Source organism: Artibeus jamaicensis, unplaced genomic scaffold, assembly GCF_021234435.1.
Source record: "Artibeus jamaicensis isolate MK-2021 breed Jamaican fruit bat unplaced genomic scaffold, CSHL_Jam_final contig_760, whole genome shotgun sequence".
NCBI classification, from domain to species: domain Eukaryota; kingdom Metazoa; phylum Chordata; class Mammalia; order Chiroptera; family Phyllostomidae; genus Artibeus; species Artibeus jamaicensis.
This window is the reverse complement of record NW_026521955.1, coordinates 4,048,322-4,066,737: the sequence shown is the minus strand read 5'-3', so window position 1 is coordinate 4,066,737 and position 18,416 is coordinate 4,048,322. Positions and strand designations below refer to the sequence as shown.

The window sequence follows — 18,416 nt, the reverse complement described above, 5'->3', positions numbered from 1 at the left end:
GAATAGACTTTAGCTTATTTCTAGATAGTGTGGTATTTTTATGTTTTATTTACACAATTACAGACTCATGCACAACCTACGTGGATACACACATCTGAAGCAAATATTAACATGTAAATCTGGGAGGTAATATGCAGGATTTTGTTACATTATCTCTGTTTTTGTTTCTTAATCTGTAAAATGTGAATAACACTCTCAAGTGTGTTGGAATGATGAATAAAAAGCACTTAACACAGTATCTGGTACAATGTCAGTAAATGTAATGGTGAATTGTTTAGTATAAACTATATTAAAAGTACAGTACTGACTGGTCTCACTCAAATTTATGACCATAAATTTCAAGTGGATACTCAACATTCCTCTGATCATACACTTCACTAATGTTTGAGTTCCTTCACTCCCCTGAATGGCTACTGTCTACCTTTTTCTCTCTCTTCAAATCCCCGACAATCCCCCTCCTCTCCCATCTCAAGTTAATGAACTTGCCACATCAATATCCTCAGTCACCCTCACCCATCTTTAGATCTTCCTTCTTTTTACAAAGCAGAAAAAAGATTCAGCTCTATTTCTCAGTTGTACTCTGGACCCCGTGTGTTTTGTGTACTACTCAGGGTTTCACTTTTACAATGATAACCTCTCCAATACATCACCCACTTCTATCCTGGATTATTCTCATCAGCAAAGAAACATGTTGTAATATTTCCCGTCTTTAAAAAACAAAAACACCTCGCCCTCCAGTTACCATCTCTAGCTTCTATTGAAAACAACATTTTTCAAAAATGTGTCTACATTTGTCCCCACACCCTAATCTCTCCTCAATTTACTCTCATCAGAAAGACTGAAAACTTAGATTTTTCAAGTTTATGTAAATATATAGAGAGCAGTAAATTAACCAAGTGTTAATAATTAGAATTTATCCAAAAAGATACAAATGATACGAAAGCTACACACTATACAAGAGCCCCAAATTGTTTAATCGACGTTAAAGTAAGTAAACAGCATCCTTTAAGAAGATAAAAGCATTGCGGAATTTTTCTAGGGTGCCTTATTAAGTTTATGATGAATCCAAATCTCAACGAGGTGATCAAAAATGAGTCTAATTTGCCACTGGTGTAGCTCAGTGGATTGAGCACGGGCCTGTGATCCAAACAATCGAGGTTCGATTCCCAGTCAGGACACATGCCTGGGTTGCAGGCCAGTTCCCAGCAGGGGACGCATGAGAGGCAACCATACATTGGTATTTCTCTCCCTCTCTCCTTCCCTTCCCCTCTAAAGATAAATAAATAAAAATCTTTTTTAAAAATGAGCCTAACTTAAAACACACTATAATTCTATCAAATGAATCTTGTCTAGAAAGAATGTTCAGATTTCAGGACAATGATCTGTATAAATGTGTACAAATCACAGCCAGTCAAGTCAAATCTATGTCTGTGCTTTCAGAGCTATCTAAATTGCTTTCATCTGCTCAGCCGCCTTTTGTTTCTCAAACTAAAGTTAAAAACTGTCCTTATCAATTGATGTTTGAAACACTGATGTTTCTCTCCCTCTTTTTCTCTCCCCACCCTTCCCCTCTGTCTAAAAATAAATAAAATCTTTAAGAACAAAAAAGATCCTTTATTCTTCTCTATTAACTACTTCTCCCTGTTGAAAAAGGAGGTTGAATGGCTACATAGAGGAACAGAAAGATACTGAAGCTGGAGCAGGTGGAGAACTGAGAGATTAAGAAGAAGCCCTGACAGATTAAGAACACAAAACAGTGAAAAAAATAATAAAATCTGAAACTTTGTTTCATTAAAGTATCTGTGGTTTTCTTCTCTTTGTTTTAGGTTACAATTCTACTAAAATAAAACATCTACTTGAAGCGAAACATCGATCAGCCTCCTATACACGCCAGACCAGGAATCCAATCCACAATCTTAGTCTGTGCCTTGACTACGGATCGAACCTGCAACCTCTTATTGTGCATGACGAAAGCATAAAATATTTTAATACCCATGTCTCTTAAAATGTATTGGTAACACTAAACATGGGAGTTAAAAGATATATTTTAAATTTTTCTAAAAACTTGCTTAAACCATTACTCTTCAAGATCACTTAATATGCACAGATTTGTAAAAAAGAGCAAGTGCAAAGAAAGTACAGCCATGGGTAGCTATTTATTAGAAAAGTTAAACAAAAATATTATATATACCTTTCTTCCAAAGAGTAGCTCTAAAAATCTAAGAAATTATAGTCGTGACATATTTATTTTTTATATTAAAGAGATTTATTCAGGGAAAAGATCAAAATTATGAACACTAAAATAGCAATAAATACATATCTATCAACAATTGAATCTAAAAAACGAGCTAAGAAAAGAAAACAGAGAATTATGGATAAAGAGAGTGTTTTGATGGCTGCCAGATGGGAGCCGGTTGTAGGGGAATGAGTAAAGAGGTGAGGGGATTAAGCAGTACAAATAGGTAGTTACAGAACAGCCATGGGGATGTAAAGTACAGTACGGGAAATAGAGTAGCCAAACAACTTATTCGCATGACTCGTGGACATGAGCAATGATGTGGGGATTGCCTGAGAACGTGGGGATTGCTAGGTGGAAGGGGGCAAAGGGGAAAAAATTGGGACAACTGTAATAGCATAATTAATGAAATAAAATAAATATAGTTATGGAATAAGTAAAAACATATGATAAAAGTAAAATCCATCAGGTAGCCTGCATTCATGACCTCAGTTCTTTACCCCTCCTTGTATACCCTTGTCTTTAACAGGTAGAATATATTTCCTGCCCACTGATTCTAAATTTGTCATGTGACTTGCTTTGGTCAATCAAACATTAGCTGCTGTGATTCAAAGAGAGGCTCTTCTACTGAACCAACAGCAACAAGGATGAGAAACTTGCAGAATAAATTTCCACTTCTGATGGAATGAGCATTAAGCAAGGTAAGTCATACTGGTCAAATTTTTGTTGCAGTTTTTATTAAGAACTTATAATGAGCTAGTTATTTCTAGAACATATTCCTGTTAAAATTCCAACTCTGACTACTATATGTTATGTGAGTAGCAATTTATTCATCAATAACATTTTTCTGCTAAAATTGTAAAGATCTCTTACTAAATTCATTAGATGATAACTATTTCTTGATCCGAATGTTAATTATATGGATGTACTCAAACTATGAAAAATATCAAGATGCTTAAGAATAATCCATTTTTAATTTTCTGAGGAAATTCCATACTGTTTTCCATAGTGGCTGCACCAGTCTGCATTCCCACCAACACTGCACCAGGGTTCCCTTTTCTCTGCATACTCTCCAACACTTGTTGTTTATTTATTGATGATGGCCAATTGAACTTGTGGTTTTAATTTGCATTTCTCTGATGGTTATTGACATTGAACATCTTTTCATATGCCTATTGACCATCTGTATGTCCTCTTTAAAAAAAGTGTCTATTCAGGCCTTTGCTCATTTCTTAATTGGATTGTTTTTTGGTATTGAGTATTATAAATTCTTTATAAATTCTGGATATTAAGCCTTTATCAATCAGATGCATCATAGGAAAGTATGTTCTCACAATCAGTGAGTTGTCTTTTCATTTTTGGTGATGGTTTCCTTTGCTATGCAAAAAACTTTCTAGTTTGATGTAGTCTCATTTATTTGTTCTTTTGTTTCCCTTGCCCAAGAATATGTACCAGAAAAAAAGATTCTTACAAGAAATGTCCGAGATTTTACTGCCTGTTTTCTTCTAGAATTTTTGTGGTTTCGGGTCTAAATTTAAATCTTTACTCTATTTTAAGGTTAATCTTCCTTATGCTGTAAGAAGGTAGTTTAGTTTCATTTTTTTGCACCAATCATCCAATTTTACCAACACCATTTATTGAATAGATTGTCCTTACCTCATTATATGTTCTTGCCTCCTTTGTCAAATATTAATTGACAATAAAGGTATAGGTTTCTTTCCGGCCTCTCTATTCTGTTCCGTTGATCCATGTGACTGTTTTTATGCCAGTACAATGCTGTTTGGATAACTATGGCCTTGTAGTGCAGTTTGATATGAAGTAGTATGATTCCTCCAACTTTGCTCTTCTTTCTCAAGATTGTTGTTGCTCTTTTAGGTCTTTTGTGGTTCCACATACATTTTTGGAATATTTGTTCTAGTTCTGTAAAATATGCCACAGGTATCTTAATAGGAAATGTGTCAAATCTATAGATTACCTGGGGTAGTATGGACATTTTAATGATGTTAATCATTACTATCTATACATGATCACAGAATATGCTTCCACTTATTTTATCTCCTTCAATTTCTTTCTTCAGTGTCTCATAATTTTCTGAAAATGGGTATTTTACTCCCTTGGTTAAATTTATTCCTAGGTATTTTTGTGTGCGTGCAATTGTAAATGGGATTGTTTTCTTAGTTTCACTTTCTCATAGTTCACTATTGGTGTATAAAAATGCAACTGATTTCTGGATATTTATTTTTTATCCTGCTACTTTACTGAACTCATTTATCAGTTCTAGTAAGTTTTTGGTGGAATCATTAGTGTTGTCCATATACAGTATCATATTTTCTGCGAATAATGCCAGCTTTACTTCTTCCTTTCCAATTTGGATACCTTCTTGTCTGACTGGGTTGGGGGTCTTCCTGGAAACCAAAAGGTTGCCTGTTAGATTCCTAGTCAGGGCACGTTCCTGGGTTGCAGGACCAATCCCCAGTTGGGGGTGTAACAGATGCAACTGATTCTCTCTCACATCGATGTCTCTCCCTCTCCTCCCTCCTTTCTCCTCTAAATATAAATAAAAACTTTTTAAAAAGAGTGGTGAAGCAAACATCCCTCTCTTGTTCCTGATCATAAGGAAAACACTGTAGATTTTGCCCACTGAGTATGATGTTGGCTATGGGTTTGTCATAAATGGGCTTTATTTTGTTGAGCTTTGATCCCCCTATTCTCACTTTGTGGAGAGTTTTTATCACAAATGGGTGCTGGATTTTATCAAATGCTTTTTCTGTATTATAGATATGATTATGTGATTTTTATGCTTCATTTTGTTTACACAGTGAATCACATTTATTGATTTGTAAATATTGGCTAATCAATCTTGCATCTATGGAATAAATCTCACTTGATCATGGTGTGTGGTCTTTTTAATGTATTGCTGAATCTTGTTTGCTAATATTTTGTTGAGGATTTCAGCATCTATGTTCATCAGGGATATTCACCTATAATTTTCTTTGTAGCTTCTTTACCCGGTTTTGAATAATGCTGGCCTTGTAAAATGAGCTTGGGATTCTTTCATCCTCTTAAATATTTTGGAATCATTTGAGAAGGATAGGTGTTAGTTCTTTGAATGTTTGGTAAAATTCACCAGAGAAGCCATCTGGTCCAGGACTTTTATTTTATGGGAGTTTTTAAATTACTGCTTCAATTTTATTAGTTGTAATTTGTCTATTTAAATTCTCTGATTCTTCATTATTTAGTTTTGAAAGATTGTATGTATCTAGGAATTTATCCATTTTGACCAGATTGTCCAATTTGTTGGTATATAGTTATTGGGATTATTTTCTATATAATCCTTTATTTCTCTGGTGTCAGTGGTCACTTCTCTTTCATTTCTGATTTTATTTATTTCAGCCGTCTCTCATCTTTTCTTGATGAGTCGGTTTAAAGGTTTGTCAATCTTGATTATCTTTTCAAAGAATGAGCTCTTTCTTGATTTTACTGATCTTTTGTATTGCCTTTTTTATACTCTACTTTGTTTATTTCTGCTCTGTTATTTATTATTCCCTGTCTTCTACTTACTTCAAGGGTTCTTGGTGTTCCTTTTCTAGTTCCTTTAGATACAAAGTTAGATTGTTTATTTAAAATTTTTCTTGTTTCTTGAGGTAGGCCTGTAATGCTATAAATTTTGTCTTAGGACTGCTTTCTTTGTGTCCCAAGATTTTGAGTTGTTGTGTTCTCATTTTCATTTGTTTCAAGGTATCCTTGCTCTCACTGTTTAGCCTATTCCTTGTCTAGTGTCATGTTATTCAGCTTCCACGTCTTTATATTTTTCAGTTTTCCTTTTGTGATTGATTTCCTTTTTATGATAGTTTCATGCCATTATGGTCAGAGAAGATGCTTGATATGATTCCAATCTTCTTAAATATACTGAGTCTTGTTTTCTGTCCTAACATGTCCTATCCTAGAGATTATTCCATTTGCACGTATATTGCACTGCTTTGGGGTGAAATGCTCTGAAGATATCAATTAAATTCATCTGATCTAGTGTGTCACTTAAAGGCCACCATTTTCTTGTTTATTTTCTGTCTGGAAGATCTGTCCATTGATGTCAATGGAGTGTTAAAATCCCCTACTATGGCCCTGGCTGGTGTAGCTCAGTGGATTGAGCATGGACGGTGAACCAAAGGGTTGCTGGTTCGATTCCTGGTCAGGGCACATGCCTGGGTTCTGGGCCAGGTCCCCAGTAGGGGGTACACAAGAGGCAACCACACGTTGATATTTCTCTCCCACTCTTTCTCCTTCCCTACCACTCTCTCTAAATATAAATAAAATCTTTTTAAAAATCTCCTACTATGACTGTATTGCTGTCAATCTCTCCCTTTATGTCCATCAAGACTTGCTTACATGTCTCGGTGCTCCTATGTTGGACACATAAATGTTTACAAGGTTGTAATCTCCTGGATTGTTCCCTTTAAGCAGTATCCTTTCTTACAACAGCCTTGTTTTATACTCTATTTTGTCAGATATAAGTATTGTTACCCTAGCTTTTTTCCTTTCCAGTTGGCATGGAGTATCTTTTTCCATACCTTTTAGTTTGTGTGTGTCTTTCTTTCTGAGGTGGGTCTCTTGTACACAGCACATATATATATATATATGTGGGTGGATATTGTTTTCTTATCCATTCAACTACCCTGTCTTTTGATTGAAGCATTTAAGCCATTTACATTTAAGGTGATTATTGACAGGCATATATTTATTGCCATTTTATTCTTTTTACTATGTTCCTCTGTTTCTGGTTTGAAACGGAAAAGACCCTTTAACATTTCAAAAAGATCCATTAACATTTCTTATAATACTCATTTGGTCACAAACTCCTTCAGTTTTTTCTTGTCTAGGAAGCTCTTTGTTTCTCCAATTTTAAATGACAGCCCTCATGGGTAAATCAGTCTCAGCTGTAGGTCCCTGCTTTTCATCACTTTATTTCATGCCAATCCCTTTTAACATCTGCCATTTTTGTTTGTTTTTTCTATTTGTTCCCTCTGTTTCTTTCTCCTGTCTTCTTATGAGCTACTTGGACATCTTTTAAGATTTCATTTTAATTTATATGTGTTGAATGTCTTTCTTTAAGCAAGTGTTCTAGCAGTTGCTCTAGTTACGACATAGCTAATCACAGCCTACTCATGTCAACACTTTCCAATTCGATTACATTATTACTTGATCTAGATCAGGAAGCCTCCCAATAAGAAGTTTTGAAAAACTGAAAAAGGTGTGTTTCTTAGCTGGATTTAGAGAAGAGTGACTCACATGCTCTAAGTGCATCAAACAAATCAAAACTCAAACATCACTATGGGTCATAAGCCTGGAAATGTAGAAGTATGAATATTAGGAAATAAGTTAGTACACTACAGTTAGCAAAAGGAAAAAGTAAAACATTGAAAAGATAAATCATTTGACTATTTTCAACCCTTTTGACATGTGTATGCTTTTTCTGGATCCCAGTTACTTCTTGTATTTGTGCATGGCCATAAAAATATTTTTATTAACTTCTACAGAATTACCATGGCATATAAGTGCTAAATTATGTTCATTTCCTAGAACAAAACACTTTTTGCATCTCTCCATGGAGTTGTATCTATGAAATCATTGAACCCTAAAGCAAACTTAAAAACAAGCCAAGATCTATGCAAAACAAAACTCGGATATTTTTCTAACAAATTCATGCCTACAAAAGCAACTTCTAAAAGCACTGTTACATATGGCAGAAGGGGGACAGGGAAGACACCCCAATTCAATTGTGGTATTTATTCCTCTAATATCATTGCTAATTTTCCTATTTTTGAAGTTCCTATGTCATTCCTATGTCACTGTAAGGTAATTTTGAATATGCCATTTGTAATGTATAAAATGCTATTTTGAAAGTAAAAAGGGGGGTGAGGATTACTTTAGATTATCATCATTCCTCTATTTCACAGAAGTCCATATTTTAGAAGAGAGAAAACAGTGACAGGCACAACAAAATGCTCAAGGTTACACAAGAAATTAACAGAATGATAAAATAAATACCTAGGTCTTCTTATCCCGTTTCATGGTCTAATTTACCAATTAGCAATTTGTAATACAAAATAAAAGAACCAACCCAGAAACCTGTTCAGTGACTATTTAGATGGGATGGAGATGCACCAACGACAAACAGATGATGCTTTAGGAAGAGAGGCAGAACATATACAGAGACTCTTGGGACCAATAACTTGTGAATTCTCTAAAGGTCTACACAGATGTAAAGATACGATATCTGCCACAATCTTATAATCAAGTCCCTTGGAACAGAGGTTGTAATTTATTAATCTTCTTTTTATGACAGCTAAACACTTTTAAGTGAATATTAAATTAAACACCTACAAAAAGTCTTTCAAAGATGTTCTATGCCACCCCTTTCTAAATTCATTAAGTTTGTAAGTAACAGCATATATATTTCTAAATATAAAAACAGTAGAAAAAAATACTCAAGCTTTCTCAGAGTTAGGTATTCATTCATTCGACAATATTTCCTAAACAAATACTACGTACCTAGCATTGTTCTAGGTGTTCTGAACAAAAATAACACGAGTATCTACCTTTATGAATCTAATATTCTTAGGTGATATCAAACACAGAAGGAGCCACAGAGTAAGGATTATCACTTCAGAGAACATACACGTATACCATAACAAAGATTAATTTCTGAAATTAAACATGTTTAACCACAATATTCTTCCTTCTCCAGCTTCTCAGGAAGAAATACGAAATAGTATATTGTTTTAAATGTAACAAATTTATACTATGCAGACATAGCTAACTTTCAATAACAATATCTGACATACTGGGCATAAGTAAAAGTTCAACAAACTAACTAATTTGAAATACATTTGAATTAGGGGTTATAGGAGAATCTATTCCACCTGTTCTGACCAAGATGGAGGCATAGGTAGAAACCCTTCACTTCCTTGCACAACCAAAAGACGGATAACAACCAATCTAAAATCAATAAACAACCAAAATCACCAGAAAATCAAACTACATGGAACTCCTACAACCTAGGAATTACAGAAAAAATCAACCAGAACAACCAGGGAGGCGGCTGAGGGGCAGGGCTGACTGCCAACCCCCCCAAAAACTATGAGGGAGGGACTGACTTAAGGGGAAAACTGAGACTCAGAACTGACTATTGGCTAAGGCTGGGGTTGCCCCGATGACAGATACTTCCAGTCTGACAGGAGAGTCTGTTGGAAAGTGCACTAGAGACAAGAAGGCAAGCTGCACTGCTCCCTCTCTGGCCCCTCCCACACAGGCAGCACAGCAAAGAGGGTTGCCTGGCCTGGGTGAACATCTAAGGCCCTGCCCTCTTACAACCTATCAGCTGCACCAAGACAAAGAAATATGGCCCAAATGAAAGAACACAGCAAAACCTCAGAACTAAGGGATGAGAAGATTGCCAACCTATCAGGTGGAGAATTTATGGCCCTAGTAATCAAAATGCTCACAGAACTGATTGAGCTTGGTCAAAAAATGAGAGAACAAATGAAAGATACCCAAAATGAAATAAAGCAAAATATTCAGGGAACCAACAGTGACAAGAAGGAAACCAGGATTCAAAGCAATGATTTGGAACAAAAGGAAGAAATAAACATCCAACTGAATCAGAACAAAAAAACAAGAATAAAATAAATGAAGAGAGGCTGAGGATTCTTTGGGACAACCGGAAATGTTCCAATATCTGAATTACAGGGGTGCCAAAAAGAGAAGAACAACAGCAAGAAATCAAAAATTTATCTGAACAAATAATGAAGGAAAACGTCCCAAAACTGGCAAAGGAAAGACTTCCAGGAAGTCCAGGAAGCCCACAGAGTCCCAAAGAAGTTGGACCCAAAGAATAACATACCAAGGCACATCAACATTAAGTTACCCCAAATTAAAGACAAAGAGAAAATCCTAAAAGCAGCAAGATATAAGGAGACAGTTACCTACAAAGGAGTTCCCATCAGACTGTCAGCTGATTTCTCAAAAGAAACCTTATAGGCAAGAAGGGGCTGAAAAGAAGTATTCTAAGTCATGAAAGGCAAAGAGCTCCATCCAAGATTACTCTATCCAGCAAAGCTTTCATTTAGAATGGAAAGGCAGATAAAGTACTTCTCGGATAAGGTCAAGTTAAAGGAGTTCATCATCACCAAGCCCTTATTATATGAAATGTTAAAAGGACTTATCTAAGAAAAAGAAGATAAAAAATATGAACAATAAATGATACCAAACTCACAACTATCAACAAATGAACCTAAAAGAAAAGAAAAACAATAGAAATAAAAACTAAGGAAACAACCAGAACAGGAACCGAATCAGAGAAATGGACATCACACAGAAGGAGTTCAGTGGGGAGGGGGAAGGGAGGAACAGGGGGGAAAGGTACAGGGAAGAAGAAGCATGGTTGGTAGGCATAAAATAGGGAGAGATAAAAAATGGTATAGGAAACAGAGGGCTCGAAGAACTTACATGTACAACCCGTGGACATGAACTAAGGGGGCAGAATGCTGGAGGGTTGGGGGGACAGGTTGGAGGGGGGATAAAGGGGAAAAAATTGGGAAAACTGTAATAGCGTAATCAATGAGAAATACTTTTTAAAAATTAGGGGTTATAGGAACAACAGTAATTGCCTTTTTTCAGGATATTCTGCTATGAGTCTTCTGGTAAATATATATATTTTGGCAAGATATCTAAGATACATTATTCAGTTAAAAAAAAAGACAAGTAGCTCTGTCTCATATGGCTCAATTGGTTAAGAGTGTCTTCCCATAGACTAGACAGTCACGGGTTTGATTCATGGTCAGGGCACAACCCAGGTTGTGGGTTTGATCCCCAGTCGGGGTGCCAACAAAAAGGCAACCAATTAATGTTTCTCATTTTAATGTTCCTCTCTCTTTCTCTTTTCCTGTCTTTGTAAAAGCAATGAAAAACTGCCCTCAGATAAGGAAAGGAAGGGAAAGGGAAAGGGAAAGGGAAAGGGAAAGGGAAAGGGAAGGAAAGAAAGAAAGAAAGAAAGGAAAGAAAGGAAAGAAAGGAAGGAAAGAAAGGAAAGAAAGGAAAGAAAGGAAAGAAGGAAGGGAAGGGAGGGGAGGGGAGGGGAGGGGAGGGGAGGGGAGGGGAGGGGAGGGGGGGGAGGGGAGGGAGGGGAGGGGAGGGGAGGGGAGGGGAGGGGGGGAGGGAAGGGAAGGGAAGGAAGGGAAGGGAAGGAAGGAAGGGAAGGGAAGGGAAGGAAGGGAAGGGAAGGAAGGGAAGGGAAGGAAGGAAGGGAAGGGAAGGGAAGGGAAGGGAAGGGAAGGGAAGGGAAGGAAAGGAAAGGAAGACAGACAATTATGCCCTAACCAGGTAACTCCATTGGTTAGAGTATCCCCCAATATGCTGAGGTTAAGGATTCAATCTCTGCTCAGGGTGAATACAAGAAATGACCAATGAAGGCATAAATAAATTTAAAAATCAATGTCTCTCTCTCCACTCCTCTAAAATTCAATCAATCAATCAATAAAAGACAATTACAAGAGAGTGGTTACAAATAAAATATTTTTAAAATAAAAAAAAAGAGAGTGGTTACTATAAGTGCAATGTAAGTAATGCAGAACTTTGTATACCTATGTTCATGAATGCATACCCTTCCCTCAAAAAATCCCTAAAAGATAAATGAGGTCTAGGAAAAGTCCAACCATTGTTAATATAATGAGAATGGTTTGTGCAACATCGATGTAACCTGGTAGCCAAGGAGAGTGGATTCTAATGTGCATGTGTGAACAATGATGACTTCATTGTACTGGTCAGTGGGGGTGATAAACACCATCTAGTGAGTATGTATACTACGTGGACTTCACATTCAACATGACTGAGCTAGCAGAGAAACGAATCTGCATCAAATTTTCCATTAAGCTTTAACATTCCTCTGCAGAAACTATTTGGATGATTCAGAAGGCCACAGCTACGGGCAAGTGGTGATTGGCAGCTTCGTCACAACATGCACCTGCTCATGCATCACATCTTATGCAGACATTTTTGGCAAAACATCAAATCACTCAGGTGACTCAACCCCTCTGCAGCCCAGATTTAGGGCTCTGTGACTTCTGGCTTTTCCCAAAACTAAAATCACCTTTGAAAGGGAAGTGAATTCAGACCATTGATGAGATTCAGAAAAATATAACGGGGCAGTTGATGATGATTAGGAGAACTGTGTGAGGCCCCAAGGTCCCTACTTTGAGGGACTGAGGCGTCATCATCTTATGTACAGTGTTTCTTGTATCTCATACCTTCTGCAATCAATGTCTCTATTTTTCATAATATATGACTAGATACTTTCTGGACAGACCTTGTTGTATAAGTAAATTCTGGGAGAGGCATGCTAAAGCGATAGCAGGATTTTTCAACTTTCCTAACTTCACATTTCTGCATTGTTCAGATTTTCTAAAACAAACATGTATTATTTCCATAAGCAATGAAAACAATAAAGATGTTCCATGGGGGGAGGGGTATAAAATAACTTTCAGTAATGTGAATAATTATACCTCATTATTCACATTAAGTATACCTAATTACGTTCAGTAATATGAATAATTATTTTTGGATATTTGTGCTATTGATGTGTTCTAATATGTATCATGGTTTTTCTTACGACAGGGCACATGCCTGTATGTTACATACTCTTTCCATACCTGACGGAGGAATCATCACCCTACGATCCTGATCCCACGGAGGTGAAAGGGACCCGGCGTCAGAAGGTTCCCTGTGAGGATCAGTTAACTTATCACAGCTCGATTTTCTTCTTTCGTTAATAATTGGATGGTCCTGAGGATTCCCTGGGCCTTCTGAGCCTAATTAAAGAAAAAAAATACAATTCTGTTTTTCCTAAAAAAGTATTTTAAAGCCTATGATTGAATAAATTCCAGACACTTTTTTAAAATGGAAAACAGATTCTAATAATGAGGACACATTAGACAACAACTCTCTCCTATGAAAGCCATTTCTAGGACAACTCTGCCATGTGCATAAACAAGCACTCGCTTGTAAAATTTGTTTTTAAATGTTATCTTCACAGTATTTTAACATATAAAATTGGTGGTTAAATTTTTTAATGTTTTTTCATTTTAATTGTTGTTCGAGTACAGTTTTCTGCCTTTTACTCCCATCCCAGTCCACCCCCCAGCCTCCCTACCTCCCTCCCATTTCCAACCTCCCCCTTATTTTTGTCCATGTGTCCTTTATATGGTGGTTAAATTTTAAATTATAAATATCTGAAAAATAAAAGTAGAAAGTAAATTTCAAAGTAAATATTTCTATGAGGCAATACAATAAGTATGAAGTTTTTATTGCTTAAACTAATCTACCAATAGTCAAAGAACATGATTTCTTTAAGAGTCATCTTAGCACCAATATACATACATATTTCAATAATTCCGCAACTACTCAAAGTATTTCTTAGAAAAGTATTTTTGGAAATATATTCACATTAACTTTAGAGCCACTCAAGAAATTATACCTCAATGCTGAAACAATGACTCTGAACTTCTCCCCAAAATAATTTTAACCAGTCTGATACAAACTTTAAACCATCAGATGAATTTGGCTATTTATAAAATGGCTTGTAGCAATATCTACGATAAGTGTCAAATTTACCTTCAAAAAGAGCTCATAGTCTTGAAGGCAAGTCTAAAAGAACAGTTTCAGAAACAACAGCACTTGTTGGGACAAACACTTCAAGCAAAATAATATTCATCTGAATTTTTAAAATCTATCATGCCTACATTAATAAAAAGGGGTACCTCAATTAATAACCCATATTCAATTAAAATAGAAAAACAAATGTAAAAATTATTTTAAACACTAAATAATAAAATATATCAATACCTCATTTGTCCATCACTGAGGGGTGAATGAGGTCTTCTCAAAATTATATTGCCCAGAAAACAGAAACTTATTCCCTTTCAAGGAACAGTTTTAAAAATAAAATCATTTTGAAGTAGAAGTCTTTCTAAAATGCTTCCCACATTTCAGAACCTCTCTTAAGAATAAACAGAAATTAATTTGACTTTCTCTTTGTAACTTGCACAAATCAGTGTAAAGTTTTTTTTAAATACATAGTAATCTTGTAAAAAAATTTTATCTACTCTCTTTTGTAGTCAAGAGGTAAACTGACATTCGTGTAAGAAGATGAACTATCTCTTTTCCCTACAGGTGTACATTCTATTAAATTCCCCAAATCTCTCCTTCTAGCTTGCACATCCTTCTAAGCAACAGTTCATTAGAAGAAAAACGCTGGAAAAGAAGAAAGCTATCTTGGTAAGAAATGTGCAGGAGTCAGTTAGGCTAAATTCATCTAGAGTGGAGCACAGATCTTTGGCAGAGACAGTCAAAGGCTTTCTTCTGGTTGTTTACTGCCAGAGGGCCAGGTACAGGGCCACTGACTTACTACCCAGAGAAAATTACAAACTTACATTACTAACAGTTAAAATTTTTCATTCAGACAGTGTTATACACAAATTACTCTAAAAAGAAATTATTTTCCTTATACTCAATCTCATTCAAACATTTATTCAAACATAATCTCGTGCAAACTTTCAAATTTTAAAAGGTAATAAAAGAAAAAAGGAAGGGCACTCGTCATCCTTCTTTGGTGGGTCATAGAAACGTTTAGTCCAAAGCAGCTGTTTTCGGACCTGTTGATTACTTACCTAAAACCTCTATAGCTTGCTTACTTGTTTGTTTGTTTGTTTGTTTATTTAAAATTGTTGTTTGTTACACGGGTAACCAGGCTATATGCTGTACCATTGCACTTTCTTTTCGATTCTTCTCTGGCTTTTCTAACAAATAGTAAAACACCCTTGCAAATAACGCAAATACATCACATCTTGAAAGTAATTAAAAAGGAGAGGACAGTAATTTAAATAGGAGAGGAGAAATCAAAGGTAGTTTTTTTACTCTTATTCCAAATATTCTAATGACTACAAGCAATCCTTGACTTATATCGTTCAACTTAAGGTGACTCACATTTGCATCTAGCCAATTATACCCTTATTTCTAGGGCACTGTTTTTGAGACTGCTGGCTCAACCCATTTTGGTACATGAAATTAATTTAGTCTTAACCACTATTCGTTTTTAATGAAATGGAACAGAACTGAATAGAAAGTAACAGAAAGCATTGAAAACAGTAATAAGTACTATTCCATTTCAATTACATATATATTGGTAAACAATATACATGTTTCAATTACATATATATTGGTGAATAATAATATAACATGATATAAAATGTATTTCTTACTCTAGGTCAAGGCAAAAAATTGGGGGGAAATGGATTCAGGGCCTTTAGAGCACACACATGAATTTCAAAATGAGTCCCTGCCTCAGACTGCTTAAAGCAAAGCTCTCTTAGGACTCCACCTGTCAACCTACAACTCAATCTCTTTCCACAGGAGCTCTCAGTTCAAAGCCAATACAAGTAAAGGCTGTGGGCCCAACCTGCTGTGGGACTAGGAAGAAGGAAGGACCAATGCTAAGTGTAGCAAACTGAGGATGGGGAAAGAGAATGTAAATAAGAAATTGGCTAAGAGAGAATATCTCATGAACATAAAGAAACAATTTTTCATATTCTTTGAAGGCAATTCTAAAAGAGATCCAAATAAAAGTTTCACCAGGAAAGTACACAGACTCTCTGAGATGCTACTTTTTGATGAGTAGTATCCACATGAATATTAGAGCTTTCCTATGGTGGGTTCAGTTTGTTTTTGTTTGGTCTCAGTATTTTCTGGTCCCACCTCACATTCAGTATGCTAAAATCACCAACAAAAAGTGGGGAATGGGGACAACATGACACTGGTGAAGAATGCTATCAGCTCCAAAAACACAGAGACTTGGGGCTAAAAACCTAAGAGTCCTGATTTTGGAAATAGAGGGCTCTAATCTTTCAAATTTGCCAAAATTCAAGGGAAATTTTTAAAGCAACTTGACAAAGAGAACAAAGTATGATGAGAGATCAAAAGAGAGATCAAAAGATCACTCCAGCCCTGACTGGTTGGAGTATTGCCCCACAAAGCAAAAAATCACCAGTTCGAATCCCAGTCAGGGCACATGTCTGAGTTGCAGGTTCAGTCCCAGGACAGGGCATGTTCGAGAGGCACATACCTGTGTTTCTAACACTGATGTTTCTCTACCTCCCTTTGTCCCTCCCGTCCCTTCTCTATGAAAATAAACGAACAAAATCTGTGAATATTCCAGGTACATAGGGTAACACCTGAGTGAGTGCTGATTAGGTAAATGCAGAAAGACCAACGACTAATACTTAGGGGCTTGAAGTATGTCCAGAAATTCTCAAAAATAATACATAAAGGAGTAACAAGGCAGAGACCTTGACATTGTTTTTTTAGGTCTCTTTTAAGGTTCCCATTAAAACTGTGTACAAAAGAGGAATCCTGAATCCCTCAACACTAAAATAAACGTTCTTTCACTTTGATTTTCTACAATAAAAGACCATGATGATGAAGTAAAAAAAATTTTTTTAATTTTACATTCTAATAATGTTTCACTGAAACACAATTTTATGCTAGGCTATATTGTTATTTTATGTATTCTTTTAAAGTTGTATAGTATGTAATGTAAAATATAGTTTTTAAGATATTAAAAATGATTTTAAAAGATATGCATCAATTGCTTGACCAAAATGTATTGTATCATAACACAATTACTAAGAGAAAAATATATTAAATTTAGATGTCACAGAGCTCCTTTTCCAAACAAAAGCAACCCACAATAAGTGCAAGGAATGCCTGCATTTTCCGAAGAATTGTTTTAAAGATTGTTTTTAAAGAAAAGTTGAGATGAAACTATAAAGTAAGGAAGAATCGAGAGTAATAAAGATGTTTAAACAATATACCTCTTCCTCCTCCCCCTGGAAGCAAAGGTGAGAATCTGAGTGGACCCTCCAACAAAGGTGGAGGGGAGAGAAAAGCTCTCGTTTCAGATGAAGGTCGACCCAATGGTGAGGGGCCATATGGGGAATGCTCTGGAATAATTAAAACAGCATGTTTAAATTCATAGTTTCAGTTAGCTACCCTACAAATTAGAATCCCATCAACAATTATCATCAGGTCACCCTCTTGCCAATTTAAATTTAATCCACGTCCCGAACACTGACTATGCCTTGGGTTTTGTTAACATGGGTTAGAATTAAATAAGGGAACTCTGTATTCCATAAAATCTGTTTACCAAATGTACACTGTCGTCAAGAAAAACATTATCCTCTTGATAATTAATACACATAAATAAAATAACCATACAATATTAAGCAAAGAATACTGGTGATATTTTGGAGTTACAGAAGATTTGGGGAGCATAAAGTTTGTTTTGTTTTTGTTTTTAATGGCAGTACGCTTCTCAATATTTCAGCTGGTAAGGGTTGTAACATGGAAGGACTCAGTTTAAATCAGGCCAGAAAGCCTGTGTTGAGCCATGAATTATTTGAATGAAGTTTGAAATTTTGAAAAGTAGGAGAAATAAACACAAAATATTCTAAATAATCAGAAATTTCTTGGTTCACTGCCAGTGAAAAGCCAATTTACACATACTAATTCATTTAAAAAATTGTCATTTTACCTATAAACCATATAACCAAAGAGCCCTATCATTTTACAAACTTTACCATTTTTAAATAATGGCTATGTTTCAAAAGATGAAAAACCAATAGTGAAAAACAAACAAACTTAAATACTACCAAAATAATACTTCTTAAACATGATAAATTTTATTATGTAATTTACATAATATACAAATGTAGTTACAACAAAAGATCAAAGCATTATTTACTCTCCCCTGAGACTACTGCATTAATTTCAGAGAAAAATTCTTTCTGTATAATTCCTCCTACTCCAGACTTTGTTACTATTTTAAATTCATAATAATCTGCTACTTTCAAAATGTACAAATAGACTTTAATTTTAATGAAACTGGACTCTCAAAATTATTTTACAACTTTTTAACAATTTTAACAGGATTCTAGCTATATAAAGATGGTTTATTTTCATTGTCTCAGAAACTTAATTCCATGTCAACCAAAATTATTTTGAAAATTTTAAGCTATTTGGAATAGTATGAGATCATTAAAGATGCTAACTTATTAATGAATGGACAGAAATAGTA

General features: G+C 35.4%; 1 protein-coding gene across 1 annotated transcript in view; it reads right to left on the bottom strand.

The window, feature by feature from the left end:
* The window catches only part of MIA2 (MIA SH3 domain ER export factor 2), a 120,243-nt gene that overhangs the window by 15,836 nt on the left and 85,991 nt on the right, over window positions 1-18,416 (bottom strand). Inside the window, 2 exon segments of the mRNA XM_053672511.1 lie at window positions 12,940-13,098; window positions 17,155-17,283. Coding sequence (XP_053528486.1) covers window positions 12,940-13,098; window positions 17,155-17,283 — 288 coding nt within the window.